The 19837-nt window shown below is 35.9% G+C and overlaps 1 protein-coding gene across 5 annotated transcripts in view; it reads left to right on the top strand.

The window, feature by feature from the left end:
• The window catches only part of LOC120426052 (uncharacterized), a 272074-nt gene that overhangs the window by 171215 nt on the left and 81022 nt on the right, over positions 1–19837 (top strand). For all 5 annotated transcript variants that reach the window (XM_052708656.1, XM_052708658.1, XM_052708659.1 and 2 more), the window contains one exon: positions 7409–7590. In XM_052708656.1, coding sequence (XP_052564616.1) covers positions 7409–7590 — 182 coding nt within the window. The remainder of the gene's footprint in view (positions 1–7408; positions 7591–19837) is intronic.

A 19837-nucleotide genomic window follows, 5' to 3' on the forward strand; every position in this document is an offset into this window, starting at 1 on the left:
GATATCGTTATAGATTTTGCTAGCTTCCAACTGAGTTTTTTTTCGTTTCCTGTTGTTCTGACTAGAGCTGAGAAGAAATTTGGTTGTTTTAAGTGAACAATAATTGCTTTATGTTTCTTAACTTTTCAAACGTGGTATATTAACAAACTATTATAAATATGTAAACTTTCCTTTAAACATGCATTTTTGACTTTATGTCTTTATTTGGGTATGTCTTCTCATGTGAAAATTATTAATTGATGTGCCGTTTTTTTATTTCCATGGTGAGTGATGTGTTCATGTATTTTTTTTTCCCTGGCACTAAATTAATTTTTATTTGCGTCTTTGTTAACATTATTTAATAATTGCATCTTTTTGAAATATTTCTCAAGATTTTCAAACAAAAAACGTTACTTAATCCACCTTTAGGTGGTTGGTGCCTTCCTCTCATTTATAGTGATTCCAACCCCCCTAAAGTGTCCACATGTTTATGGATCTCCCCTAATAAAAATAAGTGATGAGTAAAAAACAGACTACCTACAGACTTTTTGCCAAGATTATACAGACACGGCCCTTGAGGAAAATGGCATCCCTCTACCCGGCTTTTTCGTGGCGATCAGACCCGACCAGTTGAGGTTATGTGAACTCAGACCATTTTTTAAACTTCTTGTAATTTAAGATAGGTAAGTCAGATTTTGAAAATTCTTACCCCACCTTAAAGGTCTTCTCATATGCTTTCTAAAAATATATAAAATGTGAGGGTTTCATGAAAAAACCACCCTTTTTACCATCATTTTAATTTAATATTAAACAGTTTTTTTAACATAACTTTTAAAATACATGATAAAACTGCATGAATTTAAATAGCAACTTAGGAGACGTTAAGACGGATCGATTAAATCCATTCCGGCCAAAATCGGTTGAGCCTGTGACGAGATATTCCAGTGACATTGATTTGGTACACATGTCTACATACAGCCAAACACACAGACATTTGCTCAGCTGGTGATTCTGAGTCGATATGTATAAATGACGGTAGGTCTAGGAGGTCTAATTAAAAAGTTCATTTTCCGAGTGATTTTATAGCCTTTCCTCAGTAAGGTGAGGAAGGCAAAAAACAACCTTTATTTTATTTATTGGGTTGTTTTGGCAAAAAAACACCAGGGCACTAGTTAACCTAAGTCTCCATAAAAATTTGGCAGCTGTCCATACAAAATGGCTTTTCAAATATAAAAAAAAAGTATCATGGGAACAGATTGTCTGATCAATTTGGTGTCGTCGAAAAAAATTGTAGATATTGCTTAGGAGTTCTCAGAAAAAAAATGTTACACTTTGATCCAAATTTACCTGTTTTCACTCAAATAAATCAAGTGCACAAAATAACAATTTTTGAAAAATCTCCATTTTGTTAATGGTTTAGTTGACAAAAATGCAATGTTTAGCTTAGCACAAGTTGGTCAAAATTAATTTGGCAGCAATCAGTATTTTTGACGTGAATTAATTTTTCGATCAGCTGTTTTGAATTTATTTTTTAAGAAGTAATTTTAAATTTGCAATCAAAAAGTACTTTACATAAAAAACTTATAAAGAGCACTGTTTTCAAGTAAAAGCCACTTGAAAATCATTTTTGTTGAATTTATGATTTTTTTACCTGTGGAAGTCATGATCAAGCTTGACCACCCCTAAAAATGTTGGTTTCGAAAAGAAGAGATTGTTTTACATATTTGCTTCTAAGACATTCAAGATTGTACCAAGGGTTGCTAAGATACAGACTCTGAAAGAAAAGCAAACATGAAGATTTTTTGAAGTTTTTTATGCATCATCAAAATAATGATTTTAAAAGTGTCGATAACTCAGCTAATATGCGTCCGATTTTTAAAAGCAATGATTTAAACCAGGTATCATAAAAAATCTGTTCTTTGGGAAACAAATCCGAATTTTTAAATCATCCTCAAAAATTTATATGGTCAAAAATAAGTGTTTCTGGTCCTTTTTGTACTTTTGAATGTATTTTTTTGGCTGGAAATTCTAAGATCAAAGAAAGCTTCTATAGCTGTATTTGTTGAACACTAGACTTTTTTTTATCAGGCCCTATAAACAAATGTAAACATTGAGTGTATCCTTCTCACACCTAATGTCAATATTCATCAGAGTAAGCGGGATACACTAAATGTTTACATTTGTTTATAGGGCCTGCTAAATAAATCTAAAACTGATTTTGGTAGATCTGCGGTAGATTTTTTTTAAATCGTTAGCATCGAATTGTCAAAAATCAACTAAATCATCTACCACATTGATCATAGAAAAAACTGTGGTACTCCATTTTTGAAAATTCGACATAATTGAATTATTTCAAGAAAATCTGCCACGGATCTACTAAAATCAGTCTGACAAAACGGCTCATGTCCTCAGTCAGTTTTGGTAGCTTTAGTTTTGGTGATCAGCCAAGCACAACACAAAACTGTTTTGTTTGCTTAAAGAATTGTCCATACAAACTTATTTTTAAAGTTCAAATCCGAAGCTTTTGGAATATTTTGCTTTGCAGAATTCAATTACTTTTGAAAGAGGCTTAAACACATTTTTCAGAATTCTCAATCCAGCATAACGCTAAAATCAAAGACTAGTTTAGTATTTTGAGTTTTGATAAATTTATGATTCGTCAGCCATATAAGAGTTAAACCAGACTTTCAATGATTTCCCACATAATGTTAATCCAAAAAACTCGATTTATTTTCCGTGTGTAATCCTCATCAGCGACCAGAAAAGCCAAACATAAACGGTATGTAAATGTGGACCGACGTTGTTAAACCAAGCGGAAGCTGGGACCTGTTTTGGAAAATGAGCGCAGCAAATTTGATGTCATGATCCATTATACACGGGGACCACCACGTGGCCCGGTCCCAGCGCACCACCATCACCGCACAGATGGGTGAGCTTCGTCGTCGTCGTTGGTTGTGATGGTTTGACGAATTCGATCTGATGGGTTGGAAAAATGTAATTTTTCATCCTGTTGTTACTTTGGAATTCCCAAATTTGTGCGTGCATTATTGCGGGATTGAAATATGTTCGATACGGCAATTTCGTTTAAATTACGTTGTCCAAAATGAAGGGTACTTTTTTTGGTAAATATAAATATTTTAATTGCGTGATCGAAAACATAATTAGAGTGCCTGAGGAACCGGTTAAACATCTCACAAAGAATACAAATATTTTAAAATTAAAATTCTGTTTCACCTCCCAAAAATAAACATCTCTTCACTTTAACAGTGAGCAACAGTGTCTCTGTCCATTCGTGCTCTGCCAAACAATACAGATAACTTAATTTTCCGGGCACAGCCGGGCACCCGGTATCGTTATCGAAACATTATAAATGACTGCCCTTCTGCAAAAACAAACTGGGAGGCTCTCCATCTTCCACCGAGCAAATGTTTACTCTATCGACGTGATCTTATTAAAATTTACAGCCCGACCAACCGGTAGCAACCAACCTCCTCCACCCATACACCCGATGGTGTTCATAATCCTTGCAAAAGGTCATAAAATTGATTGTGATAGAAACCAATAAATTCTAATATTTTCATCACATTTGTGCTTCTCTATTTGGGGATCCCTTTTCAGAGCAAAAAAAAAGGGTGAGGTGATCCCATTTCAACCTCTGGACAGACACTCCCACATGCACACACACAAACATAAATATATCTTTTGGCAATGTCTCTCACAGTCACACACATTGGGGAAATAAAATAGAAGAGACAGCAGCATAACGAGCCCCCTCCCCCATCCACAAAACCCACGTCACGAAAAATGCTGTGTGATGATAATTTATTTCCATAACCTGCGTGAACTATGGCCGTAAAAAGGCCAACCTGGTGGTGAGACACCACCCAACTCCCAAAAGAGGGATCTTTGTGCTCTAGCTGTCAACTACTGGCCAAATGGAAAGAGACAGAAAATCGATCGAAATAATTGGAGCTCCTCTTCCGGTTGGAGTTCTCCCCCCCGGGTTGCTGCTACTTTTGGAGGTTAATGTGTTGTTGCCATTCCTGTGGACCCACCGCCAGTCAGTGGATTTTCTTGATGGTTTCTTGAGGTGGAAGCTTGTAGGGTGGTTGTGAAAGTTTAAGCTGAATCTAAAATAACTGCTAAATCTAAAAAACTGTTTTAAAATAATATCTAAAACGAAAACAATGTTTGTTTTTGTTAATGATTCGATTCCCATACAAAGCTTCGAATATTTGAACTTAAGAAATCGAAACATTGGATGATCGAGTCTGGACTGTATTCTGTATATGTATATTATATAAAAATGTACACTATAATTTTTTTGACGATTTCCAAATTACCAAATAATGTTTCAGGGGACAAATCCTGCATTTTCTTAGCTATAGAGTACAACTTCAAGATTTGCCGTCGAGTTATGACTTTTTAAATTGTGATTTTTAGAAATGTTACCCAAAAACAATAAATTTTACACCCTTTTGATATGTTATTGATTATTCCAAAATATTTATTATATTTTAGATATATTTTAGAAAAGATCAGAACATTTAACATTATTTTCGTTTAAAAACATAGAAAATTTGATTTTATTGATGCCGTTTAGGTGAGACTTTGAAAACATAAATTTTATTCTTAGGAACTATTTCAAAAATCAAAAAATTGCAAATTTTCAGTTAAAATCACACTGGGCTAAAGGCTTTATTTCGAAAAAAGAGCTTTATCAACATTTCTGTTAAGTATGTTTCGATTGTAGTGACACTTGATGGCTTTTGCTGCTTAAAAAGATGGAAAGACAAATTTAAAAGTGCAGTACTTCAACTAACATTGTATTTTTCCATATAAATATTGTAAAACACAACTATTATTTTAATAATTAAATGTTTCAGTACCGTACCGAATTTTATCTAAATCATTAACAACACAATCTGTTGCAATAGATACAAATTGGAATAAAAAAAAAATTAAGTAATCAATTTCCACAAAAAAATGTAGATAACTCCAGTGAACATTTTATTTAATGTTTTGTCACTCGTTAATTTTTTATAGCAAAAAAAATCTTTAACTATCGTTCAAGCGAATTTAATGTATTGTTTTTATTTATTTTTCAAGGAACAAATTTAAAATTATTACAGCAATTTAAAAAAAACATTAATTTACGCCCATTTTCAAGTTGACAGTAAATAAAGTATTATTTTATTTATCAAAGAGTCAAAAGTAAATTGAGCACTGATCTTGGCACTGATAAATAAGTAAATGTAAAATTCAACTTTCAACCTGATCATTATGTTTTTTACAAGGTGTTACATTGAAATTATCACGTTTAAAAGTATATGCGTTGCATTAAAAGATTTATTTTTTGTATGCAAGAAAAACCATGAGAAATTTATTTAAGAAATGTGAAAACTCGATTTTTTCCAAATTTTTAGTGAAAAATCCTTAAATTTAAAACAATTATTCACCATAAGCATTGCGTTACTTTTAAAGGATGATTTACAAGATGTCACTAAAACTACTATTTTGAGAAATGAAAACCATGCGAAAAAAAAATGAGATTGTCTTTTTTTTTGTAAGTATGGAACATTTAAAAACAAATTTAAATTAAAAATATAACGTATATTTGTCATTACAGAAGTGAGATGAATAAATTAAGCTCAACTTTTTAAGATATCTTGCAATACTTAGAAGCTACAACTATCAGCTAATATTAAAAGCATGAACCATCATGCCGTTCCCAAAAAAAAAATTAAAAACATCGAAGAATTCATGATTTTGAAATTCATGAATAATTTGAAGCCTGAAATGATGATGAGATAGAAATTTCGTGTCAAAGGGACTTTTATGTAAAATAAGACGAATTTCATCGAAAAAACACTTAAAAAAGTTTTAAAAACTCTGCCATTTTCCGTTACTCAACTGTATTTTTTTTAGAATATGTCATTTTATGGGAAATTTAATGTACTTTTCGAATCTACATTGACCCAGAAGAGTAATTTTTTCAATTAGAACAAAAATTTTCATAATAAAATTTCGTGTTTTTTTCTAACTTTGCAGGGTTATTTTTTACAGTGTAACAATTTTCTACAAAGTTGTAGAGCAGACAATTACAAAAATACGAGTTATCGCGATTTTACGAAAAAAAAAGTTTAGAAAAAGTTACATTTTGCGTTTCTCTTTGTTTTGTCGTCCGTGTCTGTCGCGGGAGACCATGAACGGTCATGAATAACGACGACCAACTTTTTCAAAACTTTTTTTCGTAAAACCGCGATAACTCGTGATGTTTATAAGCTAACCCCTTATGTTTATATATCATTTTTTTTTTGAAATCGTCTGCTCTACAACTTTGTGGAACATTGTTACACTCTTAAAAAGTAACCCTGCAATGTTAAGAAAAAAACCCGATATTTAAAATGAATTTTTTTGTTCTTAATGAAAAAATGACCCTTCCGGGTCAATGTAGATTCGAAAAGTACATTAAATTTCCCATAAAATGACATGTTCCAAAAAAATTTACAATTAAGTAACGGAAAATGGCAGTGTTTTTTAAATTTTTTTAGTGTTTTTTTTTTCGATGAAAAATACGTTTATTCGGAATTCTGAGTACGCCATCAAATCGGCCGTCTAATTCTTCATAAAAGTCCCTTTGACACCAAATTTCTATCTCATCACCATTTCAGGCTGCAAATTATTGAAAAACACCTTTTTTTGTATGTTCAATAATTGAAGGGGTCGTACCGTCCCTCCGTCACGAGATATCAAAAAACGGACTTCGGATTCATGATCAGGGACAAAAGTTACCCCTTAGGACAAAGTTTCACGCAAATCGAAGAGGGGTCGGGGCAACTTTTCCCGATTTCGTGTGAGTTGTTAGAGAATTACCCAGTAGTATTTCCAGTATTTTGGAATATACTAAAACGTGTGAAACAAAATTCCTTGAAACAATAAACTCTGGCTGATGAGCACCGTTTGAATGAAAAATAAATGCCTTATATAAAATGTTTTTTTTTTTTCAATAATTTGTATATTGTTTTTATTTCAAACATGAGATTAATTGGAATTCAATTTCATTTTGAAAAAAAATAAAGCGAATAAAATCTGAACGTGTGGAACAGGCAAACTAAAATGTAATGGAATCTGTAGATCCACTCTATCTATGGCATCAGAAACTCTGTGGCTAGTTTCTTTCGACAAGGAGAAACCCCACAAAAAAAGAAAAGAAATCTTGCCTGCCCAGAAACGTGGCGAAAAACAAACTGATCACAAACATTTCCGTTTCTGGTATTTTCCTTGTCTTCATTTTTTCACCCATTTCTTTCTGCTTTTCTCTTCCTTTCTCTCGTTCGGTCTGACATTTGGCCACGACGCCGCCGCCGAAAAAAACCGCAAACAAAAATGCTGCCGCTTGTTCGTCCTGGTCGTCGTCGTCGTTCAGGATCAACGATAAATTATTCGAAACGCAAAAGCTCAAGTTCGTCGAGGGTGAGAATAATTTGTTCAACGTGTCCGTCAGCGGCAGCATACCGAAGGAGGAGCTCGAAAGTCCCACCACGATCGAGTGCTTCCTGACGGTGCCGGAGACCAACTACACCAAGAAGCGGTCCACGATTTATTACGGTAAGTCGGCCCCGAAACCCCCTCAAACCATCCAGCCAACTCAGCCCTTTCAGACATCACCCGAAAGAAAACCAAACGCGAAGCTTGTTATTGTAAATGAGTTTTTTTTCTCGTCTTGCTGTGCTTTCGTCGTGTTACTAGTTTTTTTTCTCCGAGCCTTGTTTTTCATGGAAAATTGATTGTTTGTATGTGTGGATGTGCATTTTCTTACTTCATGTGTTTTTCTTTGTTTTCGTGAAAATGCCTTTCCACTCATTATAAGGCTTCTTTGAAGAAAAATACATTTGTGTTACTTTTTAGAACAAAATCATTGTCATTTTCAATTTAATTGTTTAAATAGAATCATAAGTTCACTACACAAAAAAAACACAAAATAAATTTTTCATAAACATTTCATCTACAATGTAGACTCTACATTGGTATTGTTTTTCTTTGCTTATGTATAAGCGTCATTTCAGGCTGTTAATATTTTAAACGTGTATCTGAGAATATTATCATATCGTTGCTGTCATGTTTACTTGCCGCACATGCAAATTAAATTAAGAACGCCATTTTGTGCATTTCAGATTGTCTTACCTGTTGACCCTCACAAATCCCAAAATTCAATTTCACTTCTGAGATATTCAATAAAAACCGAAAAAACTCCGTGCATTTTTGTCACTTTTCACACTTCAAAATTTCAATAGAAATTCAAGTGCAATAAGCTGAAATCAATTTAAAATGCATTGCCCTGCGTTTAGCTTCAACTAAGCATGTTTTTGTTTATTAAAAAATCTTCTGAATTTTCAAAAAAATTCTATGTACAGTACCAAGTTTTTTTTCGCTGATGTTTTTGTTTTCGTCAAATCTTACAATTTATAAAAGCTGATGATTGAAAAACAACTGAACTGGTGAAAAATGCCTTTCAAAACACTTTGTTCATTCAATTGTTGAAGCTATGGCCTTTTTTCATCTTTTTTTTATTTTGTTGTTTTTTACCTCCAAAAACTTTGAAAAATATTTACATCGACCTAAACATTATAAAATATACTTTTGGTAAAAAAATGGTTTCGAAGTTTTCTTGATATCAGTAAAAAAAATGTTTTCTTTTAAATAAATGGTTTTTTTTTAAATAATGATTCACGAAAGTTTTGAATGTTGCTTTGTATGTATTTTTTCGGAAATATATCATTTTTATTAATATTTAAACCATGATAGACGTTTCCTTATAAAATTGTTATGATGTGCTTGTTGATCTTTTCAGAAAGAAAAAAATCAATACGGATAATAAAATCATCGGCTATTCAAACCAAGAACAACATTCGATGTGTTGTTTTGGGTCTTTGAGCTCGAATATGACCCCAAAAACGCTTTAACCCTTTCATGCCTGAAATTAAACAAATAGTGTTTCAGGTAATGACGGGGAAATTCTGTTTAATATCATACGAAAACTTTAGACTTGTTTGATAATTCAGATCTTTTGATCATTTTTGACCGATCATTTGATGTTTGAAGTGAGAAAATGATAAAATAGTAGTTTATGCAACAAGTTGCAGAAAGAAGATTTGTTCAGAACGATTCGTACATTTATTCAACGAATTTCACCGAGTTGAATAAATACGACGAGTGATGAAAAAATCTTCTTTTTGCAACGAGTTCCATACAACGTTTTTTGCAATTCCTAAAACACCATTTGAACAGAATTATAGGACAAATGTCCATGCATTGAGTTAATGAAACATTTAAATCAAAAATGTTGAGAAGTAACAAGCAGGGATGGAATAATCGCAAAAAAAATCAATTTCGCTTGCGAAATTTCTTCACCCGCGAAAGAAAGAGGAGGCAAATCACGTAAAAGAAAATCGCTCCCGAAATTCTCCAAGAAAATCAATCTGCTGATGATTTTTTGTGAATTTCCTTGTCAGCACCACTCAAAAATATATATTTCACTTTGTTTACACACATTGCCCCTCTTCAAAATGTGACAGGTCATTTATTGACGTGTAACGTTAAACTTGCAAGTGTAGTAGTGAAAAAGATGTTCCGGCGAACAATCAAGATGATGATTTTTTTAGATTCTTTTTACCGATCTTTCGTGCGCGACAGAGGAGAGCCATGCTTCCTACGAATTTTTCCTCTTGATGAACATCCAAAGATTTTCTTTTGATGATGATTATTCCATCACTGGTAACAAGTGCTGAAAAGTTCAACTTTTCAGCATCCATTTCAGTGCTGAAAAGTAGAACTTTTCAGCATTTATTTTGAAAAGTGTTGCTATTCGATTCTGTTATTTTTGGTACAGAAAAGTAGGCTATTTCGTCGTTCAAGAATGACAGGAAAAGTAAGTAGTTTAGCGACGGAATTGCAAAAAGTTTATTAAAACACTAGTTTGATCTTTTCATCACTATGTCGCTTGTGTGCTATCTTGTGACATTTCCTATCTATGACTTGGATTGAAAAATAATTCTTTCAGATACTGTTTTGGTTTTTGCATTGACCAAACGCAATGACGACAAACTAAAGTGACGAAAACAGAAAAGTCGTTAGCAACTCGTTGCGAAACTTGATTTTTTCAGCACTCGACAGAAAATGCCTGAATTCAAATCATAAATTGGTGTAAAAAGTATTTTTTTCAAGGAACTATTGTACCTCCACAACTTTAACAGTCTTGCAAAAAAAAAAACAGATATCCTCTACCTTACCATCTCGGCCTGATCAGCTCTCGACAAAATAAATGAAGCCAGAGGTCGAGTCCTTACATTGTCTGCCCAGGAGAGTAAAAACCGGCTTCCGGGAAAAACCATCATCGACACACAAAACACAACACACAGATCCACACCGTCGAGAAGCAACAGAAATGAGAAATGAAAATGAGTGCCCGGCGTGGCAAAGACATGCTAATTAAAAACAAGTCCACCATCAACGCAGGAAGAGGAATTGCCATTTTTCCTCCTCCGCCTCAGCTCAGCCCGGCATGCAAAATGGGGGTTCTTTTTGCTTTTCGGTTTTTCAATGCTCACCAGGGGATGGAGGCTCGTTGGGTAAATTGGCAATTGTTGCGCTGAGCGAGGCAAAAGTTGGACATTGTTCGATTTTCACCAAGTTGTTCAAAGGTTCTTAAAGTTCAAAAGGTCCTGCCAGGGTTTGATCCCAGCTCTGGGAAAAAACAATGAATGGACACAAGAATGATGATGGTTTTATGTCAAGAAAGCACGGTTTCAACCGGCTTAAAGAAGTTGGAAGCTGGAAGGAGACTTCCTTTCAGATTTTTTTTTCTTTCGCTCCCAAAAGTACCAACCATCAATCAGAGCAAAGCTATTCAATGTTCGCACAATGGAAGTGTAATGAGGCGGGACCGAACCGAACTTGATATTTTTTGTTCTCGAGCTTAAACAAGTTGTATCAGCGATATTTTAAAGGAGCAGAAATTTTCCCCAAGATCTGCAAATTCAACGGTGGGAACAGACTACGTCAAATTTATGGCATTTCTTATCAACCTCGACTGCTCGGAGGACTGCCGGGGAAAATATATTGCAAAGAAGTGCAAAAACACGCTGTCTTCCACTTAATTTCCCCAGAATAACACGATAACGAAGGCATTTTTTGTTAGTGTTGTGTGCTGCACCACCAACAAACCAAGTCGGTGGCAACATAATTGATGGAAAGGCAGGGACGCGCGCGCAGAGCAATTAATAATTTTTGCCCAGCTCTGAAATCGACGGGGAAAAAATACTGCTCAGAACGACCATGATGGCAACACTGGCTACGAGTGCCGAGTGGTTGGAACGGCGTCCATGTTGCACGTTGTGCTATCTTGGTGTATGTATTAATCTTGTCAATTGTCCCGCAATTATGATCACTCTTTAAATTAAAGGAAGGCCTTCAACGTAAAACTATTCTTGTGAAATTGCAAAGGCGCCAGATCACGTCATGATTCGAATTCCCGGACACTTTGAAACCCGGACACCTCATCTTGTTTTATCAATTATTTGGATATAAGTTCGGAAATTTATTGTTTTGATTTCCTTGAATTCTAGAATTTTTTTAATAAAATATCGATTGTTTTGATGTTAAAAGTTTATTTAAAAACTAAAAAAATTAATTCACTAACTTTTCAGCCCAAATTTGTGCGATTCATAAGCAAAATCAAGTGTCCGGATTTCGAATCAGCTTTTATCAGTGTCCGGGATTCGAAGCACATCAAGTTATTTTAATTTTAAAATTATGATGGAAAATTATTAGAAAAGACATATTTTGCATGCATTCTCTTAAAACTGACAGTTTATACTACATCCTGATGATATTTCTACATTTCCAACTTGTTGCATGTTTTTTTGCCAGCTATAACAAAAATGATATGCTACTAAGTGTCCGGATTTCGAATCATGACGTTAATCATTTTTAGAAAAAGAATATTGAGTGCACGCCGCGGGATTGGAACCGGTGACCTGGATTGGATTGTGTATCCATTGCGCTATCTGATTGATCTGTTGCATCATTTTTGAACACTTTTTTTAAGAAAACATGTAAGTTTCTTTAAAATAGTAAAATACAAGCCTTACCCGACAAACTTCGTTCTGCCTTTTTTCGTTTGTTGACGTATAGCCTGTTTGCTTATGTTGGTCGTCGTCGATCATGGCCGTTCATGGTCACCCGCGACAGACACGGACGACGAAACAAAGAAAAACGCAAAAAGTAACTTTTTCATAACTTTTTTTTCGTAAAATCGCAATAACTCGTGATGTTTATAAGCAAACCCCTTATGTTAATATATCAAATTTTTGTAATTGTCTGCTCTACAACTTTGTAGAACATTGTTACACTCTAAAAAATAACCCTGCAAAGTTAGAAAAAAACATGAAATTTTCAAATGAACAATTTTTTTCTTAATGAAAAAATGACCCTTCTGGGTCGATGTTGATTCGAAAAGAACATTAAATTTCCCTTAAAATGACATGCTCCAAAAAAATTTACAGCCGTGTAACGGAAAATGGGAGAGTTTTTAAAACTTTTTTAGTGTTTTTCTCGATGAAAAATACGTTTTTTTCGAAATCTGAGTAAGCCATTAAATCGGGCGTCCAATTTTACATAAAAGTCCCTTTGACACCAAATTTCTATCTCATCACCGTTTCAGGCTGCAAATTATTGAAAAACACCTCTTTTTTCGCATGTTCAAAAATGGAAGGGGTTGTACCGCACCTCCGTCACGAGATATCAAAAAACGGACCTCGGATTCGTGATCAGGGACAAAAATTACCCCTTAGGACAAAGTTTCACGCAAATCGAAGAGGGGTTTGGGCAACTTTTTCCGATTTCGTGTGAGTTTGTAGATTTAAAATTTTTTGATTTTCCGTACGATCTACTCAACTAGTGGGGCAAGACGAACAACCCGTTGGGGCAAGAGGAACAATGCATGAAAATACATGTTAATTTGCTTACAACTGAACTGTTATCAATTTGACATGTCAGATTAGAATGTGTCTAATAAGTTTCATTAATATTTAGGTGAAGTTATAATATTTTTCTAATAATCTGATCGTTTTCTGAAAAAGAAAATATATTTAGAAGATCAATGGTTTTTTTTTTATGATATGAACAGTTATAGTTTGAACAAGTTTTTCAAACAATGTTTTATCAGTTTTAAAGAACCTTTATGTATTTTTTTTCTCAATAAAATATGTTTTTGCAGCAATTCGTATTTTTTTCCATACTAAAAATCCATATGGCACACTTACCCCACCTGAACAAGATTTTTTAAAAGCTCTCAACAAAAATAACCAAAAGTTAAATCTTACTTTATTATATGTGCAAGTCATTGGTAGGGACACTACTGATCTTGGAAAAATAGCATTTTGATAAAATGAGCCTTAAAACGAACCCTAAGCCTTATTTTGTACTTTCCAAATATTATAAGAAAACAAATGTTTTGAAAAAACTTCATTAAATCTTATGCCCCGTGGCGTTTACGTCGTTTTGGCGGTTATGTGTTAGTAGAATCAGTTAATTGCATTGCTAGCAACAATTCCTCATACTGGAAATAATCAAAATTGTAAAAATTACGGCCGTACGAGCGATTGTTACTCTTGCCCCATATGGTCATCTTGCCCCACCTTCCCCTAGTGACGGTCACTATACTCTCGGATGTTTTTGGTGCTGACATAATCAAATGATAGCTCATTTACAACACTGCCGGACCTTGAAAAAATCTGATTCGAATTCCGGACACTCGTTTTTGCTTATGTTGTTGTTGTTTATTTTATTAACGTGACTTTAATCTAGAGAGGTCATTCGTCACTTGTTTTTGCTTATATGAATCGCACAAATTTGGACTGAAAAGTTAGTGAATGGTATTCTCTAGGTCTCAAATGAGCTGTTAACATCAAAGCAATCGATATTTTATATAAAAAAAAATTGCTAGAATTTAAGGAAATCAAAACCATAAATTTCTGCTTTGCCTTACCGGTGCTTCGAACGCCTATGAAATGTTTCACATTTTTGTTAAACTTTTATTTTATTTATTTGTTTTGGCATTGACTACAGCGTAAAATCAAATTTTAAATGATAGTTGATTTTAGAATTCGTCAAATAACGCAATTCTAGCATTTATAATGTGAGCTTATATCCAAATAATAGATAAAAACAGATGAGATGTCCGGGTTTCGAAGCGTCCGGGAATTCGAAGCATGACGTTAATAAATAAGCGATGATAAGCGTGCGTTACGCCTTTCCAGTGTTGTAAATGAGTGATAGAAAAATGTATCATTTGATGATTTCTGCCCCAAAATATCAAAGAGTATAGCTACAATAGCTTGTGAATTCTCTTCTTTTATCTCGTGATTGCCAGCAAGAGCGTTCTCTTTCTATCACTTCTCTTTTCCTCGTTCACGAGCACTCGCCGAAGATTTTTTTTGTTTTCTCTTTGATTGGGAACCGACTACGCATTACGTTGGCAAATTTGATTTGTGACGCCTTTTGTGGCTACACTCTACGGGGGGATGATTGTGAATGCGAGAATGAGAGAAAAAAAGAGAATGTCACAGAGGGATTGTGTAAACACGAGATATAGGCCAGCATTTATTTTTACTGAGAATTTCGCGACGGAATGAAAGGCAGTGAATGTAGGGAGATGAGAATTCGGGCATGATAATTGTAGTCGCTGAAAACTGAAAGTTGGATATTTTTTCAACCGTGTGTTTTTCAATGGAAATTTTTTGATAAATTTAGTCTTAAAATTTATTTTAAAGTTTGTTATCTGTATGATCACTACAGATCGACCATTAAGTATATTTGAACAGTTCTCTGAAAAGTGTTCAGTCAGTCAATTTTACACTGACCTTGTCCAACATAAATCTGAAATTAGATCTAAAAATGAATATGAATCTCTAAATTTCATGTAATGATTAGGTCTTTTTGTACATATAAGTATCAAAATAAAATTTCTAACAAGATAGCACAACACCAATTTGGGTCAGCTCAGTACGCAGATATCATGCAAAACAAATTGAAATAACACATCAATCTTGTCTCCGAACTTCCGGACCGGCAGAGGCTCGGAGGAAACTGGCCAAAAGTCCGTGCAAAGTGGCCCTACCGAAGCGAGAGAGTGAGTGAGCTCGGAAGCTATTTATTAAGCCACTGAACTTGGTTTGCGAGTGTTTGTGCGTCATATGAATGTGTTTGTGGTTTGGCATTAGCAAACATTAATTCAGAGTGTTGTGTGAGAAGAAAAAAAAATAAACACAATGAAATTTGGGAACCATAACAGACGGACCACGTCACACAAACAGTCACACATACAAGCGCACAGTCAGCAGTGTGGGGGCAATTGTTGTGCCCTTTTGATGTCACTTCTCGGGAGGGGGCAACACAACACAAACAAGGAGGAGCAGGAGGTCGAGAAAGTGACAGCTGACAGGTCAAGTTTACACGCGTGGAAAATAGCTTTGGACACTCGGAGCTACAACAGCATGTTCTATGGTTGAGGAGAGTGTCCGGAAGGTCGTGATTGATGATTGCTCAGAAGTAGCGAAATTAGAATGTTTTGCAGAGAGCGGGAGTGAAATTTGGTTTTAATGACGAATGAATTCAATTATGCTAATTGAGAATGTTTATTTAATGTTTCAATAATTAAAGTAACATAAATCAACCTTAGAAATCTTGGCAGTTTGACACTTTGCAAAAAATCCTTATGATAATAAAAATGATCTTGAAGTTTTAAATATTGAAAAAGCAGTAATAAATAATTGTCATTTAGTTCAAACCAAATTGTACCTATCCACATTAAATAAAAAGAGTTCACGTAATATCCAATCAAACTTGACCCCACTCAATCGCAGCTTTACTGACCAAACCCACGGCCAAGTTTATTCTATCAGAGCTCTATATTGGACTAATATATTTGGTCAATAACTCTGCATCCTGATGGTGATAAGCTTTCCCCGCTCCCCCTTCCTGAGCAGCTGGTTGATGTTTGACCACGCTTTCCGTTCAGCAGCTCGTTGGGCACCCCCTGGAAATCCCACGAATCGATAGCCATCGCGAGAAGCAATAAATTAATTTATTAAAATAATTTCCTCACTCGGTAACCAAATGAAGCAGTTTTCTGTGCGCGAGGCTCGATATCATCATCATCATCATCGTCATTCTGGTCTGAAGCTCTGTACACAGTAAAAAACACAAAATTTCAGATATTTTTTGCACACACTGTAAAATTAAAGATTTCAATTTTTAAACAGGAATTTATTCTTTGTAAACCTTAATTTAATCATTTTGCAAAAAATATTTTCAACGGTTTAGTGACTGTGGCGCTTTGTGTGTGAGTTACGACAAATGGGCGATAACATGCTAAACTGAGTTAATGGAAATCAGAATTACAAATTTCCATCAGTCGTATTTATCGGCCAGCACCACATCTGAGGGGGGAGGCACCCCTTGCCCTCCCATGCTGGTGGGAAATATTAGCAAATCAACATTCTGCCGGCCCCATCAGCTAAACGGAGCGTGATAAAATTTACAATCAACAGGATTTGCTGCTACCAACCTGACGATCAGCATGATTTGAAAGCCATTGCCACAGATATTAATTCTGCCAATCAGGATTCTTTGCAGAGGAAGAGGAAAAGCTGGTTTGTTTCCGGTGCAACGAGTCGAGAAAAGCTGGAAAACTATTGCAAACCTCCGAACGAACAATTCATGGCTACTGAGCTGGAAGTAACCTCGACTGTGCACACAGCTGGGTTTTGTGTGTGTGTGTGCGGAATTATTGCTCTGAATAAGTTCCCATCATTTGCCTGAGTGGAGGTTTCGAGCATGGATCAGCTATGCTTAATGAATTGTTTGCATTTTAATGTTGCATCGGTTTGAAGCGTATTGATGTGTTGCCAAGATACGTACCTTTCAATCTCTTTGACCAGGGATGGTAGAAGTAAAAAAGTTTGGTCTGTATTTCGGAAACCTTTTGAGCAAGGAAATAGCTATTTTTAGTAAATTTATTTTTATATTTTTTTTATTTGGATGAAATTTTGGGTTTACAATTTTATGAAAAAGGTAATTTTTTATTCACACAAGTTTTAATGACAAAAAATTTCGTCCACACAAGTTTTAATAAAAATTTTGCAGCTGTCCATTAAAAATGCTAAAAATATTCAAAACCTGAAACATAAAGATTTACCATATTTTTCTGATTTTCTAATCGATTTGGTGACTTGTTGATAAAGTTGACAATACTTCAACTTAGGACTTCTCAGAACAAATAATTACATTCTTAAAAAACTAAATTTCGACTTTTTACAACAAAATTTGGAATGCGCAGACCATAACCCAATTTGAAAATTATGACTGTATTATGAGATATGAAATCAAATTTGCAATCGAAGAGTACATAAATTTGGATATCTTGAACCATTTTCTTGCTATTTTCACAAAAAGACGACAAAAACTGCCATCTTTTGACTATGATAAAAGTTGGTCAAAACTCATTTGGCACTGTTGGCAATTTTTCGAAAAATTCTTGATTTTTTGAAAATGTGGACTGAGTTGATTTTTTGAATCCAATTTCCAATCGAAAAATACTTTTCATAAAGGAGAATGGGCGAATTCGGTCCAAGGATGTACACGAATGGGAGAAACTTTATTCGAAAGATCTCGCCGAGACATGAAAAAAAGTCTTCTGGACGAACTCTCTAAACCCCGGGGTTCAAAAGTTACAAGTTGTTGAAGTTTGAGTATTTTGGGTTAAAATGTACAAAAAAACTTTTTTTTTATATTTCTAAAATCACTTATAAAATCCATATTTCATTATGGATTTCGATCATCTTGACTTCATTCGACGTGTATCAGCAAAAACTATTAGTTCTGATATGTTTTAGCATGATTGAAACATGACTTCTCTTGTCTTTGTCCGTTTGAACCGTTTGTGCAAGAGGCATACCATAGAAACATGTCGAAACTTGAAGATTTTGAAAACGGATCCTGCCCAGACTGCTTCAGTTAGTATGGAAGGCTACAGTGCATTGTTGTAACAACTCATTGAGATGTTCTGGGTCATCCAAGAACTCCTTGGAGTTAAGACCGGTGGGTCTACCGCCGTAACAAGAGGTCAGTGATTTTTTACCACTGATCATACCCGCATAGCTTCAGTCAGAATGGTAGACTACTTTGTTAATGTTTTGAAATGTCTTGAATCATCCCAGGACTCACTGGAGTTAACAGCCACAGATCATAACTCCAGGGTTCCTTAGGTGATCCAAGACAGCCCAAGTCGCTTCGCTTCGCTAGGAGACGGTCGACATCTTGCTAGCTACGGTAGTAGGCCCACAGATCTTAACTTCAGTGAGTCCTAGGATGACCCAGGACATTTCAAAACATTAACAAAGTAGTCTACCATACTCACTGAAGCTATGCGGTTATGACCAGTGGTAAAAAATCACTGACCTTTTGTTACGGCGGTAGACCCACCGGTTTTAACTCCAAGGAGTTCTCGGATGACCCAGAACATCTCAATAAGTTGTTACAACAATGCACTGTAGCCTTCCATACTAACTGAAGCAGTCTGGGTAGGATCCGTTTTCAAAATCTTCAAGTTTCGACATGCTGCACCACAAATAAGTTATCCCGAATTTCACCAGTACTATGTTCATTTCGACGACAACGGCAATGTGATTCGTCGATCTTACGACCCACCGACCCAAACGACCTCCACCACTTACGACCCACCGACTCAAACGACCTCCACCACTCCGAATTCACCTACCATCGAGCACGCTATGGATGTTTCGACAAGCTCTGTGAGCCATCTACAGACCAGCGCCGAGCATCCACTGGAAGCCGAATCTGTTCTGCCCGCTGCTTCCGCTGATGGTGGAATCTCATCCTGTGCACCTTTGCCTGCAGTTCAACATTTTGTCACAGCCTCGAACACACCTTCGTCTCTCGAAGCCGACGCTAGCCATTTGTCTGGTGAGACACCAAACTCCTTCGGACAACCAACGTCTAAACGAGCCAGGCATGCCGCATCTTCAACCTTCCGATCAGCAAACCACTCGACGCAATCAGTTCCAGCAAACTATTCGACGCAACCCGATGCTTTCGGGACCCGCTGCTCATCCAGCGCCGCAACTGTCACCACCCTACCTGGATTACCGACGCCGAACCTAGTCGCGCCCTCCGCATCTTTAACCTTCCGTGCAGGTAATGCTCGTTCGGGTATATGTCCGGCCGAAGCCGCAGGTGCTGCCGCCCCCTCATTCGGTTTCCAAAACGTTCCAGCAAACTATTCGACGCAACCCGGTGCTTTCGGGACCCGCTGCTCATCCAGCGCCGCAACTGTCACCGCCCTACCTGGATTACCGACGCCGAACCTTGGTTACAGTTTCATACCCTATCCAGCCAGCTATTTGATGACACTTACGAAGTTTACCGGAAGGATAGGTCAAGTTCTACTAGTTCGAAATCCAGCGGGGGCGGTGTTCTTCTTGCTGTACGCAAAGAACTTAAACCACGTGAAATGAAGGTCCCCGACACCTCCGAAGTCGAACTCGTCTGGGTAATTCTCCCTTTAACTGAAAAATCCGTTCACATTTGCGTCGTTTATCTTCCACCGGACCGTGTCAACGATTCTGAGCTTGTCGAGCGTTATACCCAGTCCCTCTTGTGGGTCGTATCTAAATTGAAAGCTAATGACAGTATCTGCGTCCTGGGCGACTTTAATCTCAGCTGCCTCAAATGGATTTCCGACAAAGATGGTTCCCTTTTCGTCGACGTTAGCAGG

The sequence above is a fragment of the Culex pipiens genome, chromosome 2 (assembly GCF_016801865.2).
Source record: "Culex pipiens pallens isolate TS chromosome 2, TS_CPP_V2, whole genome shotgun sequence".
In the NCBI taxonomy this organism is placed as follows: domain Eukaryota; kingdom Metazoa; phylum Arthropoda; class Insecta; order Diptera; family Culicidae; genus Culex; species Culex pipiens.